This window comes from Pygoscelis adeliae, unplaced genomic scaffold (genome assembly GCF_000699105.1).
Source record: "Pygoscelis adeliae isolate BGI_AS28 unplaced genomic scaffold, ASM69910v1 Scaffold114, whole genome shotgun sequence".
NCBI classification, from domain to species: domain Eukaryota; kingdom Metazoa; phylum Chordata; class Aves; order Sphenisciformes; family Spheniscidae; genus Pygoscelis; species Pygoscelis adeliae.
The window spans coordinates 4467465-4489177 of record NW_008824587.1 but is presented as its reverse complement, the minus strand read 5'-3'; the positions used below and the strand labels follow the sequence as shown (position 1 = coordinate 4489177).

Here is a 21713-nt window from a genome sequence, read left to right as displayed (position 1 = left end):
TGAAGATATTTTTACTGTCCCACAGCTTGTGATATCAGGATATGTGCAAGTAGAGGAAATGACGATCCATCATGAATATTTACTGGTGTAAACGCATGTGACACACATACACTGCATGTTGTCTGTGCAACCTGCACACATGCATTTAATCAAGAACATACGACCAGCAGCAGTGCCACAAATAGATGTTTCAATAGGAAGCAGTGATGGTGGTAAAGCTAGATCTTGTGGTAGGATGTGGTTAGAGTGCTGTTGATTCATATTTTTACATTATATACAGGTTAAGCTAATGTGGTAAAGCTTGGATATTTCCACTGAAGGAATGCTGGGTAAAATGTTGAATTGGAGCAGAAGATGATGCTGAATGAAGGCTGAAAAAAATAGCGTGCTTCTGAGCTATGTATAGCATTTCACCTATTTATCTCTTCTGTGCCTAAAAATGAGGTAGTTGGGTTCTTTATTTTTGCAACATAAGCCCCAAATGATGTCCAGGGGAGGCTAGACTTCAAAAAAGCAGAATTTAATATATAGCTTCGGTTTTGTTTTTTTTTAAATAGATTTTCCTTTTGCATTTTCCAGAGGTTTTGTCTCTCTTCTCATTGGTTGGAGGAATTGCTTTAAAATTCCCAAGTTTAGTAAAATGAAGAGAAATTAATTTTTATAAAAAGGTAGAGGGGAGACCTGCTTGCTAGATCTGACTGGACTTCTAATTGTCGGCTCTCCTGCAAGTCCCCTTTCCCTGGGAATAAGTCTCTGAGTGCACTGGAGTGTGAGAGTAGATAGGAGTGACACAAGTAATCATGCTCTGAGGCCCCGGGAGCGCTGTGATCAGCGCTGGCCTTTTTTCTTGAAGCTTGCTTTGCCTTCTTCACTGGGGATTTCCAGTCATTTTGGAGCTGGTTTAGTTAGTGCAGCTCTGCCTTAAACCGCTAATCTAGGTGAGGACATTTATGATGGCATCGGTGACTTCCCATTGTAGCTCCCAGGGCATAGCAAAAGTGCTGCCTTCAGTTAGTGCACAGCTATTCATGTGCCTCCTCCCCTAGAAAAAGCGGTTTCAGAATGTGATTCTGTTTGATTGCTGTTAGCCGCAGTAATATGAAACATTATTAATGCTATCTCTGTTCTATTTTAAAAGGACAGTTGAAATGTTTGGGGAGCTATTGTGTCAAGATTGTCTGAGTAAAGGACTTGGTACTCTGTCTGCAGGCAGCGGATGGGACCCCTCTGTCTGGGAGCAGTGGTTTCTGGTTCTCTGCCTCAGGTGCAAGTGTGGGTTGCGTGCTGGTGAAGTCTGGGTGGCTTGATTTATTGGGTGCGTAATATGATAACATAATGGAGGATCTTGAGTTTGGTACTGCTGATGCTATTTAAATTAAAAGACTACTTCCTGAAGTATCTTCTGCCATCTGCATGAGAAATAGACACCACCACCACCACCACCCCCAAATCTGGTTTGGTTTCTACTTGACAAAATTATGGCTTTTAGTCTTGAAGTGCTAAGCCTTTCCGTACCGTGGATTAACAGAGTGGGTGATCTGAAACATGGTGATTCCTCCATGATGAGCTAGCTATCTTCAGTTGGTAGCACTGGAATTGAGACTATTGGAAAGTATTCCCAAGGTTTTCAGGGTAGTTTTGATTGTCTGGTGGCTTGTCTCATTAAGTCCCTCACCATTTAAGACAGGATTCATTTTGTTGAGAGTTTGTGGTTTATGTAAAAGCATAAGGGGCTTGATTCTCTATTGCCAGGTAACGGATGCTGTCACTTACATCCGCTTTGCATTACCATAATACATTGCTGTTCTGCTTTGGGAGCATTTGGAACCCACCTGATGCAAGGCAAACCTGCCATATGGTGCAAGAAAAGTTTCAAATTCAGTGTCTTCTAGTGCTTTTCAGGTTAAAAACAAAATAGAACCTCGCTTCAGTGAAAACCCAGTCGTCTTGGGGGTTTTGTCCTCCAGCTCTTCCTAATTTCACTGGTGTTGCAAACTAAAACTCCTGCAAGTAATCCTTGCTGATGATGTTGGTGGTTCCTAAATCTAACCCGGAGTCTGGAATTCAAGAGGGATCTGTGCACTGTACCTGATGTAACCACAACTATGTGGCAACATCATCAGCAGCATGAACTTTGTAGCAGTGCGGTAACTTTTTTTTTATCAGCTCCAGTGCTCAGAGGCTGAGGTTAAAGTCCATTTTGCCAAGTGCTGTTTTAAAATGTGGGTGCGTGGGCTGGGGAGACTCAGTATCTTGCAGTGGAATTGATCTAGGAATGCGTCCAATGCTCAGCCTTGCAGAGGCATCCTGTTCCTTTTTGAGAGGAGGGAGGAAGGATAAATTTATGTGGGGGCTGATCCTTTTGTGTTCAGTGATGGGATGGACAAGATCTAGTCTCCGAGAACCAATATAGAAAGTACCCTGTCTCTTAAGTTGCTCACTGGGTTCATGCTGCATTTTTGTAGTGACTGCTGTCTCTCGCTCTCCTGATGTGAATTGCTGATCTTGGAGCAAAATTATTCTGGTAATTTTTTGTTTCCTCGGAATTTATGCTGACATCTTCTCCAAATACTTTTGTACGTGTCCTTTTTCAGGGAACAGAGGCAAGAGAAACTTAGATCAAAATACATAACTGCTCTTTACTGTTGTTTGCCTACTTCTGTGTCTGTGATAGTTCAGGATAAAGGTTTTGAGGTACCTTATGACCTCTTGTGAGGTCCCATTGCTGCTCCCTGATTCTCCCTGGGCGATAACTAGACTTTGCTATTTGGGGTGGAGGCCCATAGTCACTTCTCTGATACAAGTGGGCTACTGGTTAAAAAGCAGAGTCTCCTTTTTTTCCCTTTATCTCCTGCTATGTTTAGCTATTTATTTCCTCCCCGTTTTGCTAATGCTAGTGTTCATGCAGACACATGGTGAGACAGATTAGGGAGCTGATCCAGCTGAAAACTAACCCATTTTAGTAAGGGAGTGGGAAAGGATTTGTTTGGGGAGTGCTTGCTGGTAATTGCTGGCACAGGGAGGCAATATGAATGAGGGGGAGGGAAAGACATTGCTTCTTTTGCAGCAGCCTCTGCTTATGTTGGATTAAAGTGACTCTGGGCCCACACCCATGGTCATTGTTGTACACTGGCTGGCAGTAATCTCTGCTGAACGATGCCAGGCTCCTCTCATCCCTGCTTTTGAACGTGCATGTAAGCACTGCTGTCTTCCTTGCCTTGGCTCCTTTCGAGCAGCAGTAGTCAGTCTGCAAAATGGAGACTTGCCGCAATGCTGAGTTTGCCCCTCTGCTCTCCGTGATTGAGGGCACCAACTGACCCATGCTCTGGTGGCAGGCAAGTACCTGTGAAGTTCAAACTGATTTGTTTCTCTTGTTTGTTTCCCTAGGTGATTTCTCTGGTCAGCTTTTAGCCTATTTGAGTCTTGGTCCAATATTCATTATTGTTGGCTTTGTAACACTCATCATATTCAAGAGAGAGCTTCACACGGTGAGTCCTTCTCTCCCTTCCTAGCTTCTCCTTATGACAAGTCTTTTCCTTTGTCACCTGGTGCTCCTGTATTCACACTTCTTTTTCTCTCTAAAGAGCAAGCTTAGGTAAGGTGATCTTCCTGTCAAAGAACAGCAGGAGACACTTATCACCTGTACCAGGTTAAAAGACAGCTTAGCCTTTGCTGACAGTTTTCTGTTACTCTGTGGTATGTTTTGGGCATTATCTGTCCAAAAACATCGAGGGACATGTCTGAGGAACTAAAGAATGCAGTTGCAGAGGCTGAACACTCCCAAGATCCAGTGGGATCATAGCACTGGTAGGGCCCTACAAGATTGGCAGCGTATGCAGGAGGTGGTGTCTGTAACTCAATAGGATGTGCTTTCTTTGAACTACTGAGGCAGAAAAGGGGCCACAAAATAAAACCAGATTCCCAAGGGAGTGGATCTGTCTATAAGGGCTGCTTCCCAGCTGTGAATTGAATACCAGGGACAGAAGAGACTTGCTTCTGTCCAAGTGACTAACAAGGGACTTTTTTTAATACATAGTGGCTTCTGTCTGCTCTGACAGGTAGTTGGGAATCAGTGTCATGGATAAATTCCCTTTAGGAGGTATAAACCTCTTGTAACATTTGCCCTCAGTGAACAGATAAAATAGGGGCCAGTGAAAGGATTTGGGCATCAGATTTCTAATATAAGGCCACGGTGTCATGGGAACCAGTGGCTCAAGGGACCTGGGAATGGGACTTCTAGGTTATTAAGCCGATGCTAGCTAGGAGAGGCAGCTGTTAAGTTTTGGCAACCCAAAGGTTTCTTGTTGATCTAAAAGAGAGAATAAGTTAGAGTAACTATTGCACAAACTTATAGGTTTTTGAATACAGGGGCTTGTTAGGCATTGGTAATGAGACAAGTGTTGAGGTTGATTCCCAGTTCTTTATGTGGGAAGTCACCATTGAGGTGGAGAGAGGCACTAGCTGACTTGCAGCAGCCTGACCCGTAGCGCAGGACATAAGGTGAAAAATTGCTCCATCATCTGGAACGGGACAGAGTGTTAAGGAGGCAGATTATCATCACCAGCTGGGAATTTGATCACAGCAGCAAGACTGATTTAGGGGAGGTGTATGGACTATGGAATTAAAGAGTAAAAATAAATGCTACCAGTCTGGCTCAGTTCAGAATGTGACTTCATTGTAGACTGAAGACAGCAACTTCAAGATGGAAATATTCATAAAGGGAAAAGCCAGAAAGCCTAAAAGTCACCTTTTTTTAAGCTATTTATCCAAATAACAGTGAGTGCACTCCCCCTGTTGGTCGTCGGGGAAAGACAATCCCTTAAAACCTGCCCTATTTAAAAAAATGTCACTTTCTATACTTGCTGGTGGAAATATGCTAACGGAATTGCTATACAGTGTCATTTTTGTCTCTTTCTGTGTATCATCTGCTGAAAAGCTGCATATACACAATATGTTGCCAAATACACAAAGTGGGCTGAAAAAGAAATGCTTTTCTTCCTCAGGTAGAGAATTTTGAAGCCGTTGGTTTTAACTCTAGTAGTCAAAAAAGAAAACTAGAAACATATGGTTTGGGGTTTTGTCAACAGAGAGAGCTTGGTAAGTAGATGGATCTTTTAGATAGGATGACACAGTTGTCTTGCCTTCACAGATCTCTTTCTTGGGAGGGCTGGCATTCAACGAGGGAGTGAACTGGTTAATAAAAAATGTAATCCGGGAGCCTCGGCCCTGTGAAGGTATGGTATGGCCCATTGGTGTCACGGTGTCGGTTGAGTTTTGAGTGGAATGCTAACTTTGGGGGGTTAGAGGGTATTTTCCCCTTTGCCTCATGTTGGCTGTGGATGTTTGGGTGTAAGAAGGCTGGCAGAGCCATCTGAGCAGAGACGTGTCCTGTGAACTCATGTGCACATACTCCAGCAGAGTGGTCTGGCTTCACATCTGGAACGTTCCAGCTGCTATGTACAGAGTAGACCTTGACCATACTCTTTCTTCTTCTCTTCCCAGAAGCCCATTCAACAGTGACCACAAAATATGGGATGCCGTCCAGCCACTCCCAATTCATGTGGTTTTTCTCTGTCTATTCCTTTCTGTTCCTTTATTTAAGGTAAAAATTCAATGTCAGGTTTTGGCTGTTAATAATGTTGAAACACCTTAAATAGATGGCTCCCTTACTGTGTGCCACCCAAGTGGCATAATGGAATTAAATCTGAGGAACTGCACAATTTTCTGTGGCTAGGGTGGATGAAGCATGTCTATCTCAATCTGAATGTAGGACTGTAGTTACCATTGCTGAAAACTGAAGGGTACGGGTGGGCCTCCTATGCCTATCTGGGTACAGGTCTCCTGATTTGCTTTTTCTAAGCCATGATGATCCACCAGTGTGAGGGAAGAGGGGGGGGAATAGGGAGGAGGAAAGAAGAGCTGCTTTCTCATGTGTCTACTCAGTTTTGTCAGTGGGGTTGTCTGCAATCTTTTAGGTAATACCTGTTGCCCACTTGCATGACCTTTTAGTTCATCTCCCTTATCAAGTACTGGTTTTACATGCTGTGCTGTGCTTTTCTGAAATTCTCGCTGGGGCATGGCTCTGTCTTGTGGCTCCACATGTGGAGAAAGACAAAACTCACAGTTCCTCCTAGCTTTGTGGACGACGGAGGGACTCTGACGTCTTGGCTCCCTGTTGCATATGCTCAGCACGTGCCTTTCGCATCAGTTGCAGTAATTGTGAGCATTCTGCCTTCCATCACAGCAATCCCTGTTAACAGTTGGAGAGAGAGAAGTATGGCTTTCTGGGTTCTCTTTAACTGCTGCCAGTGGGACAGATTGCTGCTGGGATGGTATCAAGCTGTCCATGACCCCACTGGAGTAGAGCTTTCCTAGGGTTTCAGAGATAGTGAGAACAGAGATAAGGACTGCTCAGCTCCCTGCCACTGTGCTAATGGCTCTCCATCTCTTTCAGAATGCACCAAACAAACAATGCGAGGTTTCTGGATTTACTATGGCGACATGTGCTGTCCATCTGCCTCGTCACAGTGGCTTTGCTAGTCTCATATAGTAGGTATGGAGCAATTGTTTGTCTTATGCTCTCATACAGTCCTGTGGCCTTTAACAGCCAGCAGACCTGTCATTCCTTATCCTGCATTTCTGATCTGATTCTTGATGACTGCATTTGTACAAGTCAGAGCTTTGTGGAAGCTGCTGTGTTGCCATGAGACCCTTCAAATAAGCAAACAAAGGTGCTACATGTGTGGTGCTTCACAGAAGCATTTATAAAACCCAAGATGAGTTGAGCTTGTAGCAATTCCCCATCGGCTCCATTGCCATGCTCTAGCCTCACTGCCTCGCCCTCTTTCCAGCACTAATCATGAAAGCATTACACCATGCCTTGGCACACCAGCATCTGCAGCATGTGGATTGCTACAGTTGATCAAACTAATTGTTTTGCTTGAGCGTTAGTTAATAAAAACATTTATAGCTGTTTGACTTGCAAGATTCAGTTGTATTAAGGTGAATGAAGAAAATGAAACTTTGATAATGATTTTTTTTTCCCTTTAGTAGATTTAAAAAAATATATATACACACACATATAAAATGAGCTCCAGTGATTGGAAACCAGACAAATTCAGGCTAGAAATAAGGCCATGTTTTCTACAGGAAAGTAATTACCTGTTGGCACAGTTGACTGTACACTAGAGCTGATTCCTTATTACTGGTTATTTTTAAAATCCGGACAGGATAATTTCGTAAGAGATATATCATCTAATTAAAATAAAAATTAATTTGAGGAAATCCAGTGGGCTGTGCTAGGCAGAGAGTCAGATAAGATGATCTTAATGGCTTTATGATATATGAGTGAAAAGAATTTTGAATGTGACTCATGTAGCTCGTGTGCAGGGCGAGCATAACTTAACAGACCATTAATACAGCTTTCTGAATGGCTGCAGTCACAGTAAGCACGCTGTGGTAGTGCAGCCTTCGTGCTGTCACATTTGAGAGCAGCAAAATCATAACAAAAATGGTGTGTATGTTCTTAAAAGCCTTTAAGCCCAGCTTTGGTGGCTTGGAGGGGACTTGTCTTGTTACTGGCTTTAGAAAAGTCTCTCATGGGAACCAGTGGTAATAGTTCCTCAGCTAATCCAGAGATATATGAAGAAGAATGCGGAGGGTTATTGAGTTAAGCTCAAACTAGAAGCGCTCTGAGCTGAAACTGCTGTAGCAGGGAAGACAGTTTTTCCCAGTTTTTTCCCCCACTTTTTTGCCAGCTTTTTAATGAAAAAAGTAAGATACCCACTCTTAACATCTGGAGGATAACTTGCTCAGAATGTCTGAGGGTCCAGTGAAACATCAGCCCTTGAGTCATGCCTCCTCTTGTTTTAAAGCTTTTCTGGTGACTCTTCTCTTCCACTGCAGGGTTTATTTGCTTTACCACACCTGGAGCCAAGTCTTATATGGAGGTGTGGCAGGAAGCATTATGGCCATAGCCTGGTTTGCCTTCACACAAGAGATATTAACTCCTCTCTTCCCAAGGATAGCTGCATGGTAAGTCTGTGGAGGTTTTATTCCTGCAAGTCTGTATTTTGTGGATTGCTGTTTTGCTCATTAAATGAGTCCCTTGCAGTGAGCTGGTAACACAGGTATAGTAGAATTCCCTGGCAAAAGAAAATTTTTCTAGTCAATCGGTGTAAAAATTGTACCTTGCATCTAAAGCAAAACAAACGTAAAGATACTTCAGTCTCTAAAACTTTAGTTGTAGCTGTACAAGCCCTGACTGTAAATGGGCTGCTCAAACTTCTATGAGCCACCTAAGTTACAGATGTTAGAAATGGGAATTCCTGGGTTTTGTTCAGTTTTGCATACTGACTGTTGTGCGGCTGTGTAACCTACTTGTTCCTCTATGTTTTGCTTATACAAAGGATCATACAGCTTTGCCTGATGATATGGGTAGGGGAGAGAGGAAGTTCAGGCAACTGTTTTTTGTAAAGCCCTACTAAAGTTGTGAGGTGTGGCAGAGTGCTGGAGAAGCTTTTCAAGCAGGACAGACCTTTCATAATGAAGGTCTAATGACCTAGTGAAATCGCAAAACCATTTAAATGTAATATAGTCTGGACACACTGTATAAGGAAAGGAAAAACAAGAGGGTTTTTTTTTGATTAAATGTAACAAGGAGCCCCTTTCCCAGACTGAAGGGTAATGCAATAGTAATGTTAAGTCTGGAGCAGTGTTTGTGCTATTTTTTTTTTATTTTGATCAGAATTGTGGTGAAGGAAGTCTAATTATTTCCCTTTTCCACCACCTTGTCTACTTCCAGGCCAATTTCAGAGTTCTTTTTAATCCGAGATACCAGCCTCATTCCTAACATCCTGTGGTTCGAATACACAGTCACGAGAGCAGAGGCAAGGTAAGTGACCTGAGGGGGGGGAAGAGCTGTACCTGGTTTGACTTGTCAGATGTAATTATTAATTTATTTTCTAATATGTAGATAGCTGCTGTGGGTAGAATAGGGCAGAGTAAAGAAATACCAAGTTGAGGGTTAACCACTGCATCTGGAAGGTGAGTCTGTTGGGGAGTGTGAGATTAAAGAATGTTTCATTTAAATAGAATTTCAGCTCCCTAGCCCGTGTGTTTTGCAAGCGTTTATAATCTTGCATCTGCATATGAGCTTGTGCACACTTAAGACATAGAATCATAGAATCATTAAGGTTGGAAGAGAGCGAGGGATGGTGCCCCAACCCCTTCCCTGGGCAGCCTGTTCCAATGTTTAACTACTCTTTCAGTAAAGAAATTTTTCCTCACATCCAATCTAGACCTCCCCTGGTTGGTGGATGGTGGATGTTCTAGGACTGTAAAGAGTGGGAAGGACCGATCTCCTTTTAGAGTATGGTGGGGGCAGTTTTATTTTTGCATGGAGCTAAGCAGAGCCTTACTTTAATCCTCCTATCTTTTGCCTGCTGGTTTGCCGCAATACCCTGCGACAGGGTTGGGGCCATCTCTCTCACCCTGCCCTCTGTGTTGCCGTTGCAGAAACAGACAGCGCAAGCTGGGTACGAAGCTCCAGTGACTCGGGAAGTGTGGGGACCAGAGTGCACGTTTTAACGGAGACAGACAAGAGCAGAGACCTGGGAGCAGCAAGGAGCCTTTTAACAGACGGACCAAAGGAACAGGCAGGGACTATACCCAAAACCTGAAAGCCTTTGCTCTGCTTTAGCAGCTAGCTGGATGCTCCCTGATGCATGTGGGACCGTGCAGGAGTACAAACTCATTTTCAACACAGATGCACATTGCTGGTTGGAATGTACCATCATGTCTACGTCAGGGGAGGGGGGAGAAAATGCCTGGTGTCATGTTCGGGGGAGGGAAAACCAAAAATGAATCCTTTCTGTGACTTTTTTTTTCCAGCATGAAATATACACACTATTTATTTATTTTTTTAAATGGAACTATTGTTTTTGGGGTGGGTGAGGCATTGATTGTGTGTTTTGTTTTTGCTTTTTGTTTTGGGTTTTTGTTTTTGGAAGAAGATGACCAAACTAATCTCAAGTTGATCATGCTTAATTAGGGCTTTTAATTTTTAAAAACTTCTTAGGAGGGAGGGGAACTGTGATGGGGCAGAAGGGAGAGGAAGGCTTCCTTTCCTTTTTGCAACCACTTTGGGAGATCAAAATTGATTCCAGCTGCACTTTGTACAGATGGAAAGAAAGACTAAAGATCTGATTTTTAACACTAGTGACGGTTCTGCAGGGAAGCCTGCACGGATACCATTAAGGGGAGTGTGTGTGTAAAACAAAGGAAAAACTGAAATATACTGACTATTTTTTTTTTTTTCCACTGCTGCTCCTGTTGTGTAATTAGCAAGAGTGTCTTTCTCAGAATCTCTTCTAGGTGGCAAGATTATCATACATATCTCATGTTTATTCCATCTCTTCCTTTATACTTTTATTACCTCAGGGTTGCTGTGATCTGTACAGCTTATGTTGTACTGAGTGTGCTACCGATGGCACTAGAAAGCCTGTTTGGTTATAAGCAGTGCTGTGCTCCAGTACGAGTCAGCCGAAAGCCTTACAAAATTCAGTTGCTAGTCTCTGTCTTAAGCACTGGATTTTAAATTTTTTTTCTGTTAAAGCTTAAGGGAGGGATTTTTAAGAATGAACAAAGTGACAACCATAAATGAATAACAAGGCGAATGACTAATAACTAGCTAGGCTGCTGTCTGAATTACTTCTCGAAGAGTCGTGTTAGAATCCAACCGTGAACTTGAGTAGTGGGCTTATTCTAGCAGAGACTCCTACCAGTTATTACAGTGGCTTGGTCGGGGTTCTGCAGTAGTAACCTTCAATGCTGAACTCCTACAAGCAAGTTTTGCTTTCCATCCTTCTTCCATTCCGATTCTTTGTTTGGCCAGTCAGCTCTCTGGATGCTGTGTCTCTGTGGGAGTGTGCCTGCCATCTGTGTGTGCTGGTGATGCCTACAACTTCTGTGATCCATGAGTTAACCTGGCAAGGGCTATACTCAAAGTGCTTCAGGGCTGTGCATGGACACTTTCTGTATTTCTAGTATATAGTGCAGCAGTTCAAGTGTAACTACAGGGGAGTATTTATTCAAAGCACAATTGACTTGAACTTTCACAGATAAAGGACAGCTTCTGAACTGGCTCAAAGGTCATCGGTGTGCCTTCGATGCAGTCATGTGAGCAGAGGTAAAATGACTGTCACATCTCAGTCTTGCTGCCTGTTTTACTATCTCCACTTTATCAGACTCCTGCATTATAAAGCTGCTTGAAGTGAGATGTGTTTCTCTTCATCTTGTTTTTTTTTTTTTAAGTTTTCATCTGTGCCTGTTGCCATAGGAGTTTGTGTGTTCGTATGGAGTGGGAGCTGCTGCAGAAACTGTTGGACAACCAGAGTGTTAACTGTAGAAAGCAGTGATCCTGATCTATGAGATCAGGAATGAAGGCTGTTTAAGTTTCTGTGTTTAAGTAGCTATGGGTAGTAAAGTAACTGTTTTCAGTTGTTACAGCAAATTTTTTTTTAAAGAACTGTTTAGTATTCACATATCATGAGCAATCCTGTTAACATCAGAAGGACCTGAGCACTGGATATGCTTTGAAGGTGCATCAGAATAAAGAGGCATCTTGCAGCTTTCACAAGGACAGTTGATCTGACTTAGAACAGCTCTATTAAAATGAAACAGGACATCAGATAGGCCACATGACGTGGTGGTACCATATGTTTCAGTTTGAATGCTGGTACTAATCACTTATGTCTTGCAAAACCATTTATTTTCTCTTTATCTCTCTTGTAAGTTAACTTACAAAGCCAGAAGGGAGATCACAACTCTCTTCGCCAAGGACGAGGCTGAGTGGATTGTTTGAAGAGTGGCTAGCACTTCCCTAGCCTCTCTTAAGCTGTTACGACAGACTGCTGGAAAAACTGTATGTGGAAGCACCTATTGAGAACTAGAGCATAGGGAAGAGGTTTAATCTCCTCTGGAGATGCAGTGTAGTGTAAAAACCTGTTCCACTTCATGTTGCCTTCAAACCCAAGCTTCCTACAGTAATTCTTAGGAGTGAGGGAGAGGAAGAAGAGCTCTTGTAAGAAACTGTAATAAACTCTCCTCTGTTCTCTGTGAGTTGTTTGTAATCTGCATCTTCTGCCTACTTTTGCTGTACCTTTCCAGAAATCTGCAATACTTGATATAGTAGAAATTCCTTAGTGATCCCATGGATTTTCTTAACTAAATGGTGCTGTGTGGGGAAAAAGATTTGAGCTCTGCCTTATTATCCTACACTTGTATCAAGTCTCCTGCCACTAGTTTTCTGAAATGGAGTATTTTCTTTGGAATATGTGGCTTTGCAAGCAGATGCTTTCTATTCCTCCCCTGTACTCAAGGGGGCTGGATGGAGACACTAAGACAATAAAAGGAAGGTGACAGAATGCTGTGGTTCACTGTTCTTGCTGTCCCCACACAAACATCCTCCCATAAGGGTAGTTACGTAACTTCTGCAGTGTCTAAGGAGATTTAAGCCTTTCTGTAGCACTTATCTGTTTATTGTGTTTTAGTTTATTCAAAGAACACTTCAAAACTTTGCATGACATGGATTACACTACCAAAACAGTATTTAACACAGCTAACCAGCAAAGCATGCAACACTACCAGGCTGTGTCATAAATTGCACTCACACCCCAAGAGTTATCTGATATGTTCAGTCTATACATTTCTTAAATTATTTGTTCCAAATGGGTAGTTCTTCTGGAACTTAAGTTTCTTGTACTTAATGTGCCTTTACTACAATGGACATCTCTTCATAAAACAATCAGACAATCGTAAACAGGGAGGAGAATAGTATTCAGTAAGTCAACACCAGAGAAAATCAAGAAGGTATGAATCAAGAGGACATCACACTTTAGAACTTTTACAATAAGAAAAGACTTTTTAAAGGAAAAACCTTGTAATGATTTTAGTGTCCTTTCAAGCACTTAAAAAATCAGCTTCATTCATCTGAATTTCAGCTCCGTGTATCATTAAGGATGCATTAAGTTTATGAATCTTGTATCTCTTTCAATGTGATAGTCTGCTTCTTGCAGCTGTACTCTGCTGAAGCTAGTGAGACATCCAGGATAGATCAATCCCATCTTCTGAGATACAGTCACAGCAGAGTGTCCTTCTGCTTAATCTTTAATAGGCACTTTCCTTTGAGACCCTTCCCCTTTGAGACAGAAGTAGAAAAGGGCCAGTCTCAAATACTTAAGTGGCAATACTGTAGCATCAGTGGTTGAAGGCATTGCAGACAGGGAAAAATAACTCATCCCCTAGCAACAGAGAGAGATTCAGTACAGGGGAAGGGTTACTTTGGCAAAAGGAATATTTTTTCCAATGTAAAAGGCTCCATAAGCCCAGATGTTATTCCAGCAAGGTTTGGTCTTTTATGTAGTATTTACACAATCACTTACACCATGATAATACTGAGTATCCTCTTGCAGTTTTCAGTCTAATTCATACAGAGGAGTCAACAGAGCAGGGATGTGTGCTCGCAGGTTTGTAGTGCTCCTATTGTTTGGTTTTTTTTTAGACTATCTCACTCCATTCAGGATTCTTCTAAAAGATCAACTAAATCCATGTAGATGATGTGAAAGTGGCAGTTCATACAATCACTGGCTGTGCAGGTGAGTTTCAGTTAAATTTTCCTTTTTAAGGTTTATTTAGGTATAAGATAGAAGCTTTGAAATAACATCCTTTTAGGAAAAATGCAATAGTGTTGGCCTGTGTCTTTCAAGAAGCAAGTTAGAATGATACCCCCCGCCCTTACTTCAAACAGGTTTAGTGCAAATTTCTTCACATACGTTCACCAAGGCGCTTTTATCATGTCCCTTGCTGTTCTATGATCAGAAAAGTAGCAATTATGATCAAATATTTCCCTGTAACAAAACAGGCCATCAGACTCCTAATGCTTCTTGTTTATGGTGATGTCCCAGCAGCCACATCTTCAAGGGTGTGCAATTTGAATATTAAATTCCTGTTGCAGAAATAGCACTAGAATTCTTCATTACCGTACGGTTTCACTAAATAAAAGTATAGTCAGGAGCTTGGATTCTGGCAGATTCATTGGAAGTAGTGCTTACAAAAATTCCTATGCTAAAATTGTAGTTAATGTTTATATATAATCTTTTACTGTCTCAAGTTTGTCAACTGAACGTGAAAACACTATCATGAGATCATTCTCTCACAGAATAGAGCTGGCACAAATCTGAGAAACGTTGCAGTAAGAAAAACCTCCAACAGAGGCAGAAAAGGTGCAGTACTGTTACTGCAGGAACAATGGCTGCCACAGCGGACAAACACTTACAGTGCCCGCATGTTCTCAGCTTTCTTCTGCTTTTCAAGATCTTCTGCCTTGTTAAAGCAGAGTGATGTGAAAGAAGCGTGATTCCACAGCTGTTTTTCCTTTGGCTCTAACAGATTTGAACTTTGTGGGCCAGAAACAGAAGTATGTTCTGGAGTTCCTGATCAGAAACGTTCTTATTTGTCCACAATTTAGGCATAACACATTATGCACAAATATGGTGTTTCTGAAAGCAAGGTATAAAACCACATTGGGTTAACATGTGTGCCCTGAAGGAGACTAGGCATGTGGCCCTCTGGGTAGTAAACAGAAGGTCAGCGTCTGTTTCTTCTCCTCAATTCTAAAGAAAGGTACAATGAAGCAAGTGTCCTGCTAAACGCATAGGCAATCCCTTCTCATCTCTCCAAATGTGAAGGTACATAAAGCCAAAGCTAGCAAAACCTGTGTGAGAGAGGAGTTCTGTGGAAGCTTTGTGGGGAAAAAAGCTTTATGCTGAGCCTGAAGATCCATGGCTAGGACCACACCACCAAGCTTAACAAAAAGCCTAGAACAACAACAAGAAAACCCACCTTAGTTTGTAGTGAATTATATTCTGTTGTTAATAGGGTCAGTGCAACAGAAAGGAAATCCCAGCATCCTAAAACGAGGGGAAGAGAACATTCCCAGGCCTGTAAAGCATGCAATGGTCAGAGTGCCCGGGTTAAGCAGTGCAATGCACTCTAACGAGACTGGATCTGCTCTGACTTAAGAACTTCTTTCTCCCCTTGCCAAAGTTCAGTGGTGACATTTTGCTGGAGCAGCAGAAAAATCTTCAGTCAAGTTTGAAAGATGCTGCGCTCTTCAGAAGACTAAGCCAGCAAAAAGACTTGGTCTTACAGTAGTTCCATCATATAATAAACATTCCCTGCTTTTCCTGGAGAAGAACTACCTTCCTCACCAAATGGATTTAGATACTGGGTAAGGATTGTGCTTTCTGTATTCCTTTACAGTAAGTTCCATAAAAATCATATTTCAGTCCTCTTTGAGGACAGGAAGGTGCACTTTGCATCGATGGGAGAGGACCAGTCAGTTCTACTTCAGCTTCAGACAGTGTTTCCTCTCACCGCTAGTATCTGTGGATGACTATTCTGTAACCTCTTGCTGAAAACACATGGTAGATGCCCTCCTAGGTTCCAGGGCAAGCTGTCCCCTGAATCATTTTCTGAGGAACTGGGAACTTCAGTGCATGAAGGATAGCCCCTTTAATTGGGGGTTTTGCATCATGTTTGCTTCTTACAGTTTGGATTTGGGAGTGGACTGGAGCAAGATCCTCATGTCTAGCAGTGCTTTCTCAAGATAATGTGCCATGCGGGCTGCGTTTGTGTCAGCACAGCTGTTGAATGCTGAAATTGCAAAGTTGATGTGTTCATCCATAGGGTTGTAACAGATTCCATAGCCATCTGGAACCACGGGACCAAAACACATCACACAGTCTGTCTTTGCTGGGACCTGTGGAGACAATGTGATTAAAAACTTCTAACCAGCCAGAGAGAAATGTAGCCATCAAATGCTAACAACTCTGTCAACAGCAGAAGAAACTGCGATCTCATGAAAATGCTCTAGGAGAGGGCCTTTTTGGTCAGACCCGCCTACCACCACACACATGCTGGACTCTGCCATTTAGTATCCTATGCATTTGCAAAGGAGTACTACTTTTCCCCAAGATAAGCTTGTAGTAAGTCACAAGCAGAACTGTATCGGTAAGAATCACAGCACAGCAGATGAACATAAAGCTATTCTGGCAGCTAACTTTAATTGCTATCACTTGCAGGTAGACACCAAACACTTCTGGTGATCTTGGCCTTGGTTATGCTGGTATTTTACAGGGTTGAGATGGACTGTGGCAGCTGTAAGATCAGATCCGCAGCTTTATGGGATTGGTAGCAGGCTTAAAAATTTCTGTCCCCAAATGAAGATTAGCTTCAAACAGGAGGAAATGAAGAAGAAATGCAGAGAAGAAAGGCAATGAAAATAAAGAGAGCAGTTCCATCTTTGCTTAGATGAGTCCTACCTGGCTGGTTGAGAGATTGAAGTGCATTGCAACAGCATATGCTGTGTCCATGAACAGTTCAGGGATGCTCACTAGGTCCTCGATAGCTTGAAGCTTCAAGCCTAAGAGGTGGCGGTCTATTGCATTGCCCCTTATTGCCTGTAAGGAGGGAAGACTAGATGAAAGCCTGTCTAGCAGGCAAGCGAGCAAAACTATCAATTTCTTTGGGTTAAAGCAAAAAGCACTTCTAAAAAAATCTCTAAATGTTTAAAGTTAGAAGGAAACTACATCTTGCCTTTAGGACCAGTAGTCAGTCTTGTTTGTAAGGACTGTGAAATTAAACACACAGTGGACCAGCCTCACAGTTCCTGCCTATGGCCTCCCTCTGGTTTAAGGGGTCTTCATGCAACTTTGGCATTTATCAGCAACAGTGAGAACTGAAGCTATTTTCATATTGGATTCTCTCCTTTAGGTCAGTCACAAGGGACACTTAAACCACTAGCTAGAGAAAGCATTCAGTCCGTGGCCTAGAGCCCTGTCAGGTCAGAGTTAGACCTATGCAGCAGCACTAATGGCCACATCACTATGTCAGCAGAGAAAGCTCTTAAGGTCTCGTCTTTCACCAGAACCCTCATTTGCTATGTAAAACCCCAATTCTGTCTGCATAGAGGACACTCACCATATCAGTGTATTCCCTGTGGGCCTGGGTAGCTCTCCTCAGCAAGTCTGCTTTCTCCTGGTCCTGAGAACACACAGATCTGTCTGTAAGTTTTTCTGCAGAATGGAAAACCTCATTTTGGCTGTTCCTCTAGGATGGAGGACATTTCTGCCTTGTGTGTCTATACTAGACTAATTTTTAGATTTACTAGATTTAATTTTTAAGTAATTTTGTTTGGCTATGTTACTTCATTCTGAATGGAGTTCTCCATCCATCAGTAGCAGAACTGAGTAGCTAAACAGACTTTTAGAAGGGACATACTTCTTTCTGGTGGGATTAGAAATGTCCACATGTTGTTTCCCAGGCTTTCAATACAGGTGAAAGGAAAGCCAAATGAAACCCAAGGTGTGTAACTACATACTCCAAGCTATGTTTTAGCTCAGCTTCATATCGGGTGCAGTTCTGCTTAGCTGAAACCAGCTGGCACAGGGTTACCCAAATAAGCAGCTTTCCTCTTTTTCTGGAGTGGAGTCCTCTTACTCCACTTCTTTGAGATCCTCACCGATTTGTCAGGGCTGTCCATTGATTGCACAAACTTAAGAGAGTCTACAGAAGTGGAGCGGATGGTGTCTGTGCGGCCCAGGCGGAACATCCTTAACGATGCGCTCTCATACGTGGCACAGGTGTGGCCGTACATCCTGTAAGATGGAGAAGAAAGTCACAGAAGTGAGTTTGTCCTGAGAGGAATGGCCTCTTGTGAAGCAGAATAACTGGGGGCAAGGGGAAGACTTTATGTGAGTCCCATTGACAGCTGATCTCTGATGCTTCCTTACTATGATTGTACACACACAGAGCGGTTAATCTCACCTGTTGCTTGGCAGCTGCCACAAGTGGGATTTGCTGTTCAGCCCCAGTGCTTGGGGAAAACGTGGGACCTAGGAAGCAGGCTATAGCAGCCTGCGAGAGACTCGCCTGTGACGCCTTTATCAAGCTCACATATTTGAGTCTGATGGTGAAGAGGTTGAGAAGCTACCTATTGGTGGTCTTACCTGTAATATGCTAGCTGCAAGGCCAGCTGGATAAAAGCATCAGGACTTATCTTCTCTGACTTGGGGAAGGCTTTCCCAAATTGATGAAAGACCATGACTTTGACATCCAGGTCTTCGACCATTCTGCAAGGAAAGAAAGAGGAAGCGTTCCTTTGCCTGTTGCTTGTTCTTGTGACATAAAGGCACAGACGTTGCTTTCACAAGGCTCAGAGAACAGGCTGTTTGGATCTGATCTACGCAGGGACAGAGGGAGTTCAGTCACACACAGACTTGTTTGGCCAGCATTATGGAGATGAGCTTTTTTGGCCACTACTGAAAATCTTCACCAGGGTAGATGGGCTTGTGTGTGTGTGTGCGCGCTCTAGTATCCCTAGTTAGAGCCAGTAAAGCCTTGCTCTTTCTCAGTGAAGTGGGATGGATCGGCAATTACCAGCACCTTTGACTTGATTCCTGGCAGGTGGCTTTAGTGTGCTTTTCAGCTAGGTTCAATGTTGTTGACCCAAGAAGTCACTGAGAAAACTCCCTGGCTGCAGTGGGGGAAGCTTCATTTAAACCACTGATGCATTGCAAAGGGGGACATGAATTAGTCACTCACCAGACCTCTCCACTGCTTCATACTTACATGTTGAGGTTCTGCTTTGCCTTCTCTATGTCATTCTTGATTTCTGGGGTGATGTTAAACCGCAGCTTTTTGGGCATTGGCAAAGGAATCATGGGCGATCTTACCAGCTCAGGTTTCTTCCTGCATAGAGAAATGATGATGTTTAACCAGAGCTTTAACGTGAGGCCCAGCTAAGCACACCAGAGCCTGGGTAGAAATGCACAGGAGATCCTCCCTAACTCCTTGTGACACTAGTCACAGGCTGAAAAATTCTTCACAGTGCTATTACAGTGTTTTTTTGAAGGGTACGAGTAAAGTGTCTTCTGCGCCTTCTGCCCAAAAGAAACACCTCTCCCAGGCAAAAGTCCTGTTAACTCTGAACAGTCTAATTCCCTGAGAATGGAAGCAGTAGCAAAACTTATCAGAGCAGCTTGGCCACTCAATTCTCTTCATGAATACAAGCACTGCAATACCTAATTAGCATACCACTACCCTTCCTCCAGAACAAATTCCTAGGAGGTGAGCTGTGAAGAGGCATGTTCTTGGGGAGCAGGTGGTTTAAAACCTATCTCCAATGCTGAGGAAAAGTAGAGGAGGCAGGACTCACGTGTACTCCACGATGTGATCCAGAAGAGCAACAATGGGTGGGCCTTCTGAGGGAGCATGCTCGTATACAAGACCGCAGGAGCCATCTTCAGCAATGATGAACTATGAGAAGCATGAGAGGACAGCGTTGAAGACAGACATCCAGGGCATGAAGCAGGAGCTATCCAGAGAGATCTTAGTATCTCACTGCTCTGTATCAGAATGGACGGTGATCCTATCCTTGTAACACACAGGTCTCATTTAGCAGAACAGAAATGGAAGCCTTTCAGCAGGCCTAGAAGATCTGATAGCACTGTTACAGTTCTGCAAAATTAACTGGGTAAGAGTGTGCCTGGTAGATATATTGGTGTACTCAGTGTCCTGGCAATACAGAGTGGTTCAATTTACTTAGATGCACACATAATACAGGAATAATAACACCATGTGCTGGCTTACTCTTACTTTTCAATTAGCTGGAACATCTAAGCTTTATCCCATCAATGAAGAGTTCCAAATAGGAACAAAATAGCTGAAAATGTTATGAAGAGTTCAGCAGATATGAGAAAAATCTTTCAAAGCACCATTGCTACTATCCACGAGCCAGGATACACCAACTAATGAAGGAGAAGCTTGAATAGCAGCTGCTGTTGAAGGCTTTTGACAGGACTGAATGGAGAAGAGATCAGAGGGATGCCGTGGGATGGCAGCTGATATTTGAAAAACAAAACAAAAAAGCCATTGGGCAGCTTCTGGCAGAAACTCGAAAAGTGGCAAACCTACAGGAGATACAAGGAACAGACCTCCCTACGTTTGGGCTGCCTCCAAGCAGACGAGGCATTGTTCACCGCAGGCAGAAAATTGATTTACAAGGAACACAAAGAACTGCTACACTGAATAAGCGTGGGCAGAGGCAGTAAAAGAAACAAAAGTCCCTGAGGCAGGAATGAGTGCTTGTGGTGACTGCAAGGGAAACCATAGGATCTCATACTGTCAGCCACCACACCTTGTCTCCCCTATTTCTCCACTCTCTTGATATAAGGAAAACTTCCCTGCAAAAGGTTTCTGGGATTTCTTGGACCTTTGTAGTCTCAGGAAAAAGCATCTCCTCCAGACCCATGTCATCTTTAGAGCATCAGCGCTTACTTGAAGGGTTTTGTCGAACCATCGGTTCCCACTGTTCCAGCGACTGCCTCCGCCATGCAGCATCTGAGCAGCCACACGGCTCTTGTAGATGTCCTCAGACACCCGTGGCATAGGTGCATCAAGGCAGACGGTGCAAATGCTCTTCTCAATTGTACGCACGGATTCCTTGTTGGTCTTATCTGGGAGAGAAATGAACAGCAAATAAGAAACGGGAGTTGAAAAACTTGCGTTTTAATTGGAGGGAAATTTAAATTTGAAAGAGCAGGTTTGAAGGATGCAGGGTGGTTGGATTGCCGTTGTACTTCAATGCAATATTGGTCATTTAGGGGTGTACACGGTAATTAAGATTGTAGCCAGCTGGGTTGTTACAGATGCAAGCATGCTGCATTCACCCTCCTTTTTTCATGCTTTGTACATCCCACCTATTTGCAAGGCAACAAACTCTAGGATTTCAGGTCTAAAACCAAGCTTCAGACTTCACCTGTGTACCTTCCAAAACAGAAATAACAATACTTTGCAATGAAATCAAGTTGCTTCTTTGAGGTGAAAAAGCTCACGTTATCTGTCCAAAACAAGCTTCCAAAGGGAGGAACTGAGCAGAGCACAGCGGTGAGGTTGGTAGTTCAAGCATTCGTGGTGTTTGTTAGCGCTGGCATGTTAGGGGCTCTACAGACCTTTCAGAAGGTTGTTGTAGGCTTTTGCCCAGCTGTTTCGGTGGTTGGTGGTGAGGATCCCAATAGGTTCTTTGTTTGTTTGGAGGGAGGTGTTCCATATCTTCTCCAGCTGAATGAAGAGCTGGTCAGTGGTAAGGGGACTTCCATCACTGTTGTAAACATCCAGCTCAAAGAACTGAAGGATGAGAAGAGCAGACAAGGACAGAGACAGAACGTGAGAGATCTTTTTTGTCCAGCCCCTGAAACAGGGAACAGCCACTTTGAGGAGGGTAAGACCTGACCTAAGAACTTAGCTTGTAAGCAGACCTTTGAAGGATGCTCAGAATTGAGAGACCCAAGTCCAACTTCCCTTGCAGGGCATAAATACGGTCCAGGTTTTAAGAAGCTCAGAAACAACGGTAATGAGGGCCAAAACACATGAGGAATTCCCATTTCTGAGACTCAGCCGTGGTGGTAGGGTTTGTTATCTAGTTTCCACTTACAATTTCCAATTCCAGATGTGATCTCTGGGCTTTGAGAGACAGAATTGCAGGGACAAGAAACAGAGAAGAGAGCGTTTTTCTGCCTCGTAGTCTGTTGCTCACACACGGCAATCCCAGCTGTTGACCAGCTAAGGCCAAAGGGGATAAAGGAAGCAGGAAT

The 21713-nt window shown here is 43.2% G+C and overlaps 2 protein-coding genes across 2 annotated transcripts in view; one reads left to right on the top strand and one right to left on the bottom strand.

Annotated features, from left to right (window-relative positions):
- Positions 1–3320: 3320 nt before the first annotated feature.
- DOLPP1 (dolichyldiphosphatase 1) lies at positions 3321–9925 on the top strand. The gene is made up of 7 exons (XM_009322190.1): positions 3321–3488; positions 5150–5234; positions 5503–5602; positions 6455–6553; positions 7906–8034; positions 8804–8893; positions 9517–9925. The coding sequence occupies exons 1-7, from the start codon at positions 3321–3323 to the stop codon at positions 9551–9553; spliced, it is 708 nt and encodes a 235-aa protein (XP_009320465.1). The 3' UTR covers positions 9554–9925.
- Positions 9926–12523: 2598 nt separating this feature from the next.
- Positions 12524–21713, bottom strand: part of CRAT (carnitine O-acetyltransferase) — a 15194-nt gene continuing 6004 nt past the window's right edge. Inside the window, exons 6-14 of the mRNA XM_009322098.1 lie at positions 21072–21246; positions 20398–20576; positions 19277–19377; positions 18691–18810; positions 18069–18191; positions 17582–17717; positions 17041–17103; positions 16383–16520; positions 12524–15820 (exon numbers count right to left, since the gene is read on the bottom strand). Of these exons, the coding sequence (XP_009320373.1) occupies positions 15605–15820; positions 16383–16520; positions 17041–17103; positions 17582–17717; positions 18069–18191; positions 18691–18810; positions 19277–19377; positions 20398–20576; positions 21072–21246 (1251 nt within the window). The 3' untranslated portion in view covers positions 12524–15604. The remainder of the gene's footprint in view (positions 15821–16382; positions 16521–17040; positions 17104–17581; positions 17718–18068; positions 18192–18690; positions 18811–19276; positions 19378–20397; positions 20577–21071; positions 21247–21713) is intronic.